This window comes from Gouania willdenowi, chromosome 17 (genome assembly GCF_900634775.1).
Source record: "Gouania willdenowi chromosome 17, fGouWil2.1, whole genome shotgun sequence".
Taxonomy (NCBI): domain Eukaryota; kingdom Metazoa; phylum Chordata; class Actinopteri; order Blenniiformes; family Gobiesocidae; genus Gouania; species Gouania willdenowi.
Genome location: NC_041060.1, coordinates 1,253,668 through 1,264,039, shown reverse-complemented (window position 1 = coordinate 1,264,039; position 10,372 = coordinate 1,253,668). Strand labels below are relative to the sequence as shown.

At 47.8% G+C, this 10,372-nt stretch overlaps 1 protein-coding gene across 1 annotated transcript; it reads left to right on the top strand.

Moving 5' to 3' along the window:
- Positions 1–4,315: 4,315 nt before the first annotated feature.
- On the top strand, positions 4,316–8,839 carry LOC114478838 (relaxin-3 receptor 1-like). The gene is made up of 3 exons (XM_028472125.1): positions 4,316–4,564; positions 5,788–6,231; positions 8,156–8,839. Exons 1-3 carry the CDS (start codon positions 4,352–4,354, stop codon positions 8,756–8,758), a joined length of 1,260 nt encoding a protein of 419 aa, XP_028327926.1. The 5' UTR covers positions 4,316–4,351; the 3' UTR covers positions 8,759–8,839.
- Positions 8,840–10,372: the final 1,533 nt, after the last annotated feature.

Below are 10,372 nucleotides of genomic sequence, written 5' to 3'. Positions count from 1 at the left end.
CACAAGGCCAGCAGCCCAGGGCCCGCCGCCCCCCGGACAGCGCAAGTCACAGGGCAGCGCCCCCCGCCGGCCCGCGAGCAACCGGCGACCCCCACCGCGGGGACGGAGGCACCCCAACGGCACACATCCAGCACGGGACAGCAGCCCCCAGCCAAAGATGCCCCGGACCCACCCACCAGTCCGCAGATGGCAGGACATACCCACCAGGCGGCCGAAAGCAACCTCAACCATCGGAACAGCTAACGCCGCCCCCCCAGTAAACAGCATCATCCCGAGGCGCCAAACAACCCTGCCCCAACCCCGGTGAGGACACCAGCACCCCCCCAGCACACCCACCCCCCAAACCGGCGAGGCAGGCCGCCCCGGGCCCGCACACCGCGGGGCCCGCCCCCAAGGCCACCAGGAGACAAAGCAAGCACCAAGCCACACCCAAGGGGGAGAGGCACCCCCGCGCCCCACCCGGCCGACACAGCCCGGAAAGACCCCGCAAGGAGAGACCCCGGCAAAGCCCCCCCGAGACCCACCGCCACGCCCGACCGCACCATCTTGATGTGCTTTTACTCTATGCAGTGGCCCAGCCACCAACAGAGGGGCCAGGCCCCCACCGGAGAGGCCCAAATATGTGTGCCAACCCACCACCCTGTTATGGTGCCTCTCCATTCCCCAATGGAGAGGCACTTCCCGATCCCCTGTGTGAATGTGTGTGTTTGGTGGATGTATGGGGTGTAATTAAAAGAAGGGGGATGGAGGGGAGCGGTGCTCCCCCTCCAGCCTCTGTGGATTTATGTGTATGTGGTGTAATAGGCCGGAGGGTGTAAATGATGATACACCCTCCGGGGGGTGACATGTTGAGATGCGATTAAAATTGGAGGGATTAGTAGGGCAACTAGAGGTGGGAGGGCCGCCCCCATGCCACTACATAGTAACACAGGTGGCGGCCTCCTCCACCCCCAGCCCCACCATCCAGCCCCCCAAGGGTTGGGTATTGGTGTGTGGTGCATTTTCTGAGTGAGCCAGACCAGCTGGGAGTGGGGTGAAGTGAACATGTAGGAGGCCTGTCCAGTGTGAGCCGGGCCCGTCCGCGTGGCGGGCCACGCGAGAGGGTAGATGGTGCAGACGGGCAAGTGGCACTGCGGGCCCCGGAACAGCACAGCCGGAGACCCCCCCCCCCGGCACCCCCCCAGACCGCGCCGGCCCCGCGGAGCACGGCGACACCCCCCCACCCCCGGGCACAGCCAGGCACCAACAACATCCCCCGGCGCCCCAGGGGGCGACCCCCGCCGCCCGCCGGCCCGGAGCAACGCCACCCCGCCACCAAGGGGAGCGGCCGAGCAGGGGGGAGGCCCATGCCCGCACCAGGGCCAGCACAGGCCCACCCGGCGCCACGATACAACACTCTCCACCGGGAGGCGGCCCCGGCCCCCCCGACGAGAGAGGACGCCATCCACCGCCAAGCAGGGCCATCCCGCCAGCCACGGACCGGCAAGCCAGAGTACCGAAGCACCCCCAGCCCGGAACCGCCCCCCCACGCCAACGGCGCCAACAGAGCCCCCCCCCCCCCCACGGAGGCAATCCCCGACGACCCACGCACCGGCACGAGACACCCCCCCGACGCCAGCACACCCCGAACAACAGCGGGCCCAAGGCCACCAGCCCCGCCCCGCCCAAGGCTGCGCAGCGCCGCCACGAGCCGCGGCCGGTCCCCGGGCAGATTGCCGGAGAGCACCTCCCCGGACACGTAGCCCAAGGATCCGCCCCCGGGGCACCCCCGCCCCGGAATCGCGCCCACGGCGCCCGGTGCACCCAGCCAGCAGACCAGCCAATCCCAACGCGGATCCACCGGGCGAGGAACCACGCGCCGCGCCCCCGCACACCCGCCCAATACGACCCCCGGGGAGGCCCCATAGTACCCCTCACCCCACCCCCTAGCCATAACGTCCACACCCCGGCCATTGCGGTCGTACAAAAAGCCCCCGAGGGGGCCCCGCCTGGCTCGTCGCGCAAGCGACATCCCTAGCAAAGGTGCGCCCCAGGGAGCCAAGCCAAGGACCCGCAAGGGCCGACGGAGCAACCCACAGCCACACCCTGCCACCCAGCAACCCAGGAGGCAATCGCCGACCCCGGGCAGCAGCCACCCCCAAAGCTACCCCCACCCCGGATCCCCCCGGACCGGAGCCAAGGACCCCACCACCCCAGGCCCCCCAACGAGACCACCCCCCAGCCAACCCACCCGGCACGGCACCGCCCGTCCCCCAGGCGGGAGCCACAGCCCCCCCACCAGTGCCCCAGGCCAACGGGAGCCCCCCAAACCCAACCCCACAGGATGGCGGGCGCAAGAGCAAAGGAGGAGGAGGGGGGGGAGGACGAGACAGGGGGACAGGGAGCAAGGGGAAGGAGCGGCAGGGGAGCACGCAGGGCCCCAGCCCCAGAGACCAACCAGATGCGCATGCAAGGGGCAACGGCGCCAAATCAAACAGCCCCGGGACCCCGTGAACACCCAGAAGGAATGCACACCCGTGCTGAGGCAACAAGGCACCCCGGCAACCCACCCCAGCCATCCTGACCAAGACCACCCCAGAGGCCCAAGGCGGCCCCGGCCTACAGTTGGGCTAGTGCGTTAGTAAAGAGTGGTGCTGGCAGTCGCTTGCAGGCTAGATCATCAGGCTTTTAAAAATTTAGATTTAATGCAATTAAAAAAGGAGTCCAACGCTCCTCAAAGCACGTTATTTTTTTTTGTTTTCTGAGAGCAGACATCTTTTCCATGGAAATAAATTCTGTGAGGAGATTTTGCCATTGGTTTATGTTTAAGGATTTTTTGTCTTTCCAATTTAGTAATATTGCTTTTTTTGCTATGGCTAGTGCCGCAAGGATTGATTGTGATTGGTTTGCTGGAGGTTGAAGCATTGTCAGGTCTCCAATCAAACAGAGATTTGGAGATAAAGGAATTCTGTAGTCCAAAATGGAGGACAGTTTTTCAGTGATTAGAATCCAAAAGTGTTGAACTGGGGAGCAAAGCCATAAGGCATGTAAATAGGAATCCGCTGTATTCTGGGTGCACTGAGAGCAGATGTCTGTTGCTGAGAAGCCCATTTTATGCATTTTCTGTTGGGTAATGTGGGATCTGTGGAGGACCTTGTATTGAATTAGCTGAAGGTTTGTGTTTTTTGTCATCTTAAAAGTATTACAACAAATTTCTGCCCAGAAATCAGTGCTCGGGGTGATTGAGAGTTCGGCCTCCCACTTCGCGATTGGTAAGTAATTACAGTTAGTGTTCGAAAGCGCTCTGTATATTTTTGAGAGTTTTTTTGATTTTGTTGAGATTTTTTTCATATATATAGCCAGTTCTGGAGGTTGTAACGTAGTTAAGTCTAGTGGAGTGGTTTTCTTTATTGTCTCTGTTACTTGTAAGTACTGTAGAAAGTTACTTTTATTTATATCGAATGCTTGGGTTAGATTGTTATATGACCTGATCTTGTCATTTTCAAAAAGGTCTTGGAGATGAGTGATTCCACTCTCTTCCCATGTCTTCAGATAGAGTGGTGTTTTTTTATTTTTAAAGTCGGGGTTGTGCCAGATTGGAGAGAGTATACTAGTTTTTAATTGGCCATTTGTGATGCCCAGGGCTTTCCACCATGCAGTCAGTGTGGAGGCAATTAGTGGGTTTTTAAAGCAGTTGTGATGTTTGAGGGTCGCAGTGATAAAAGGGAGATCAGAGAGTTTAATGTGTTTGCAGTCTAACTGTTCTATTTCTAGCCAGGTGTTGTAGTATTCTTTTGGATTTAGCCATTCTGTTAAATATAGACACAAAATCTTTGTTTGGTCCTGTAATAATGCTGACATGAATGTTGCTAATGGACGGATGTGAAAGAATATAGTGACGTGAGAATGCACAGTGTTTGTTGAATCAAAGATAGAAGATAAGCCGTACTGTGTCGTCCTTTAACGTGAAACAGACAAACACAGAAATGACTTTTCATTCTGAGACGTGTCTGTTGTAATAACTACAGTAGCTGGTGAACACTGTGGTAGATCTGTGGCTCCCTGTGTGTGCACCAAGTGTGCTCCACAAAGCCGTGAGTGAGTGAGTGAGTGAGTGAGTGAGTGAGTGAGTGAGTGAGTGAGTATATAAGTGTCTGCCCTGCTGTCAGTGAGCTTCAGTGAAGGAGGAGACACCATCAGCATCAGCATCATGATGACAGATTTCAGCGTGAGATGATGCTCATTCTTTTATCATCACTTCTAGGAAGTTCTCACTGTGAATAAGAGCATCAGAACGGGCGACATGAGGTATTCTGCATCCAAAGCTGAGTGTGGAGGTTAACGTGGAAGGTTGAGGACAATCCAAGGCACCATGCAGAGCAACAGCAGCAGCAGCAGCAGCTGGTCTGGATCAGTGAGCACGCTCAGTGAGTGTGGAGGAGAAGAGGAGCATCTATCAGAGCTGGTCAGTAGGACCGGAGCAGCTTCCACCCTCCCTGCCTTCAACCTGTCCCTCAACTGCTGGCTGCACATCCTCTCCAAGGAGTCCTCCGTAGACCTCCACGGAGACAGCGCTAACCTAGCAGTAGGTTCTCTATCTCCATTAATCAAACATATTCATCATAGGACTACTCATTTCTGTCGTCATCATCTGCAGTGAAATTTATAGGAACAAAATATTAAATTATTAATTTCAATCTGAAATATTTGCATTATGCTGATGTTTTCATCAACATTTCATTCTTATTTTGGTAATGTGGTTACATATTTTCACTCTACATTCCAATGTGGCTTTAAAATGCTTAATAAACATCTTTTAAAAGTTTTAGACTTGCAATTTGTTTTGTAATTTGGCTCAAATTAAAAATATATGAATGGTTTTTCTATCACTTACCAAATGGATATTCTTATTATAGAAATAATTCATTCATGAGGGGAAAAAAAAGTCATTTATGTGGGCTTCTGTGCCAGATGGTTCTCTGTTTTAATCCAAATCTTGAGTGCATATTGATGCTCTTCAACAAACCAAAAACCTATGACAGATTAATGAAATTTAATAATTTAAAGCAGGGGTCACCAACACGGTGCCCACGGTAAACTGGGAACCTGTTCAGAACATTGCCTGCATTAGTGGGTTTAAAGTAACAGAATGTAGTGCAGCCTATGAAGTAAATACACAAAAGAGTGCAAAAACACACAAAATGACAGTAAAATGTAGAAAAATGGACTAAAATGACTCCAGAACCCCAAAAAGGATAATAAATATGTACAAAATGACTGAAAAATACACAACAGGACAACAAAAATTACTCTAAAAAACATAGGAAATGTTAATAAATTACACAAAATACAAGAAAAGTACACAAAAGTATCCAACAAAAGGACAAAATGATCCCAACAAAACAAGAAATGACAAAAAAAAGTAAAAGGCAACAAAGTTTACTCCAAAAACACAACAACACAAAGATGAGGCACAAAACACTCAAAATGAAGAAAAAATACACAAAAAGGCAACAAAGATACACAAAAATTACTCCGAAAAACACAAAACAACAACAGAAATGATTCCAAGAACACACAAGATGACAAACAAAACACTCAAAATGAACAAAAAATACACAAAAGTACAACAAAAGTAGAAAAAGATTACTCTAAAAACATGTTACAATGAAAATGCAGGAAATGACAAGAAAATGCACAAAAATACAACACAAATTACTCAAAAACCCCTTTATACTTTAAGATGTTTTTCTCCTTCTAAATGATTATGAATGTGTATTAAAGTTGCTGTTTTTCTTCCTTCTGCAGGTGCGGGTCCTCATAGCGTCGGTCTACTTGGTGGTGTGTGTTCTGGGGCTTGTGGGGAACCTCCTGGCTCTCTTTCTGCTCCACTCACGGCGAAGGCGACACCAGCATTCGTCCATCGACTGCTTCGTGATGAGCCTGGCCGTGACCGACCTGCAGTTCGTGCTCACGCTGCCCTTCTGGGCCGTGGACACCGTGATGGACTTCCGCTGGCCCTTCGGACGAGTCATGTGCAAGATCGTGAGTTCGGTGACCACCATGAACATGTACGCCAGTGTCTTCTTCCTCACCGCCATGAGCGTGACACGCTATCACTCCTTAATCACGTCACTGAAGATGGCCAACCCCAGGGTGGCCATCGCCCAGGCCAAGTGGGCCAGTTTATCTATCTGGGTGGTGTCAGTGGTGGCCACGCTGCCTCATGCTTTCTACTCCACCACAGTCCAGGTTTGTGTTTTAACCTCAAGCATCAACTCTGATTGTAGAAAGCAGTTATTTTAGTTCAGAGCCTATCAAAGCACCATATATAGGACCATATAGCACCATAACCCTGGCAGTTGACTACTCAAACAAGTCAGGAGATCAAAGTAAATTGTAAGGAGATCAAAGTAAATTGTCAGGAGATCAAAGTAAATTGTCAGGAGATCAAAGTAAACATTATTCGAAAAGAAGACAAAAAGAACTGAAATTATTATGTGGCAGTCAAAGACACATCAAAGCAATCAGCCGACACCTCTGAAGTAGACTGGCAGCTGACAGTCAAAACGTGTCAGGAGATCAAAGTAAATTTCCCAAAAAACTGTTGTCTGAATAAATGAAACTTTAACATTTTATTCAAAAAGAAACATAAAGAAATTGCTGGAATTATTAGGAGGAAGTCAAGGACACAGCAGACACCTCTGAAGAAGACTGGTAGTTGACAGTCGAAACATATCAGGAGATCAAAGTAAATTTCCCAAAAAAACTGTTGTCTGAATAAATGAAACTTTAACATATATTAATCAAGGCACCAGTTTGATCTCAAGTAGGCCAAAGATTTTAGGCAATTTTAACATGAATGTACCCTAGTTTTCACTTACACGTATAAATGAAGCACCGACAATATCCAAGCAATAAGTGACAGATATCAGTCTGTGCAAAATTTACTTAACTTTGGGACCAATTTTTATTTAATTTACTAAAGTTTTGTGGAATTCTTTGAGAAAAAGTTCTTTCATTAATTTGAGGCTAAAAGATGACCATCATTTTGTGATATAAGAACAAGAAAATGTTGAGCCCATGAAAATATTGTAGAATTTAATCAAATTTGTGTATTTGTATAGCTGAGATATCTACAACTTAATTATTTACATAGTTTACACAATGATGGGGCCAAATACAAAGTAGTTTGATCTTAAGGTGGCTGCAGATTACACATTAAACACATTAAAAATAAATGTAAATGACTTTTGTTCTAGTTTGTTCCCAGTATTCTCCGTGACATCACCTCACTATGCGAGTCACTCAAACTCCGATCATTCCATGGAAACCCCAAAATAAACATCTGTCATTGTTTTGCTGCAACTTTCAGTTCATGAAAACACCAGAAATGTGTTGGGAAGTCATTTTTGTCAGTGTTTATTGTGAAATGAAGTAAAAACCTTTCTATATACGTAATTTCAACTTTTTTACATCAATGAGGTGTACACTTTGGCTGTGTTCAAAAGGGCACAGTAACATACTTGTGCGTTCACATTAAATAGTATGAAAAGATTGAGTATGCAAGAAAAACCCAGATGTATACTATATGGGGACATTTTTTAAGTATGCACAAACAAAAGCATCTCTTCTTGTTTTCTATTAGTTTTTTCATGCTTTTGTAAATAGAGCTCTTGTTTTGAAGTTAACCGGAAGTTTTGTCAGTAGTAGATGGCGGACAATGGAATCTCCAAAATACCAGAATGAAATGTGTCTACGTGAGTTTTATGGATCAAATGAGCACATGTTGATATTCTACTTGGCCACATTTCAAATGTTTTCAGAACTTTCAAAGTAAAGGTGGAGAATTAACAGATATTTGGCCTCAGTGTGCTTCACATTTTTGTTGTTGTAGGTCCCAAATGCATCTTGGGAAACTACTATCAGTGGGAACGCTCATCATCCTAATCACTTAGTAAACAGTATATACTCTACAGTATATAGGCTGTGTTGGAAATGTCACACTATACTATACATTACACACTCAATTAGTATATAGTGGCTACTATATACTATTAGTTTGATCACATGCGCATTACCGAAAAATGCATTTTGCTAACAAAATAATAATTCATTTTTGTTTACTTTTGTTTTCAAAGTGAACGGACCTCTGACTCGTTACGTTTGTTTCCAGGTGTCTACAGACGACGAGCTGTGCTTGGTTCGCTTCTCCGACTCGGACTCGGGTCACTGGGATCCACAAGTCCTGCTTGGCCTCTACCAAACGCAGAAACTCCTTCTGGGATTTGTAGTTCCTTTAATCATCATCTCGGTGTGCTATCTGCTCCTGCTAAGGTTCATCCTGAGCCGGCGCGTCGTAGGCAGCGTGGTGAGCGACAACGTCACAGAGAGGTCAGAGGGCGAGAGAGGACGCCATCAGCGGCGCTCTAAGGTCACGCGCTCCGTCACCATCGTGGTGCTGTCCTTCTTCCTCTGCTGGCTACCCAATCAAGCCCTCACCCTGTGGGGGGTGCTCATCAAATTTGACATGGTGCCCTTCAGCAAAGCCTTCTACAACGCCCAGGCCTACGCCTTCCCGCTGACCGTGTGTCTGGCCCACGCTAACAGCTGCCTCAACCCGGTGCTCTACTGTCTGATCCGTAAAGAGTACAGAGTTGGACTCAAGAAGCTCCTGCTCAGAGTTTCTCATCTTCTTACTTTAGCTCTGAGAGGAAGGAGGGTGGAGGAAGCGCCTCCAGTCATGGGCATTATTCACCACAAAGACACCAATGTGTGATCAATTCCATCATCAACATCAGAGTTTGACATTGGGAGGGCGTTGTTTCTTGTGGTGTGGATGGTGATGACAAAAAATGTGGTGTGGAAAAAGCCTTCGGGACCAGTGACTTGTAAATAATAGGCAGTTTATTAATACAATCAAAAGTCCTAAACAAGTAACAAACAATGAAACCTGCTGAGAGCATGCTGGCCGGATCATTGCAAAACTCTGAGGCTGGTCAGGGGAAGCAAACGCATATATGCTTCAGAGGTATGTCCTCCAATCTTCAACATTAGCTCATCACCATATAAGGAATCAGCTCAGTTCTGGGTTGTTGATGTAAAGAGAAACAGTCTATTATCAAGTAAAACAGGAAAATTGAGCCTGTCGCCCCAACAGTGCAGTAATACACAGATTTGGGAAAAACAAGTCATACATCTGGAATAGCTCTTAGGTTCCCATGCCTCTGAATAACAACTAACGTCTGTGTCAACATTCTCATTGCCCCAAAAGATGTACACCTCCCCTTAACTCATTCAGTGCTATTGACGAGGTATCTCGTCATTTGCATTTTTTCACGGGGATTACTAGAAAACACCCTGGCGGAGGTCCCTCATCAATATCTAAGCTGTGGGGTGTTGTAGTGACCAACTGTGTCCTGAAGATGGCAGCAGTGCACCTTTAGATGAGAGATTAGCCACTGATGCTACCCAGCAACAGAGGAAGAAGCAGGAAAAGAAGTGAGATTATGGCGCTATGAAGTGATTTTGTGACGTATCCAGCAGCTCACAGCTCCACATACTAACACAGAACATGTGTGGACCTGAGTGGATTATTGATAATGTTGTGATCGTGAGATAAAACCATCAACTAACCGGGCCAAACGGGTCATCCCTGCGTGTCGGGGGGAGGGGGGATGTGGAGGTGGGTACAAAATACCCCCAGCCTGTGAACCAGATAGCAAAATAATTGGTGACATGTAGGAGGTAGCAGCACACCTTTGGATGAGAAATCATCCATGCTCAGCAGAGCTCAGAGGGAGAGAGGAAAGGAGTTTACGAGACAGAAAATGGCGCTACGTACGAGAGTTGACGCTCCCAGCAGCGCACACTCCGACCAGAGCAAGTGTGGAATTCATGGATAGTGTGGCGATTGTGAGATAAAACCATAAAAAAATGGGGTAAGCAGTGACACTCTGTATGTCGGGGAGGAAGAGGAAGTTGTGTGTGTACAGACTGACGGGAGAGAAAGTTGGAGGAACGCCAAAGTAAGAAATCCATTCAACTCTGACCCAGATGGATAAATAAATATAATTTTGCCATCAAAAGCCCGGTCTGTGTTTTTTTTTTTTTTAGTTTTATATAAGGAAACGATGTTCAGATGTTAGAGTTGTCACTAAAGCAAAAAAGTTTAAAAGCTTTAAAGTCACTGACAGAGTTTTTTTTTTTTAGAAAAAGGCTTTTTTCTCAGCTTTTTGAAAGTAGAGACTTTCAGAATCTGGTGTCAGATTTCAGATAGTCATAGTAGAAAATATTCTGTGGGTCTTTAAAATCAGTCAAAATACTAAAAAACGGCTGGAACTGAGGGGGGAAGAAAATGTGAGAATGGCTGGCACTGAATGAGTTAATATCA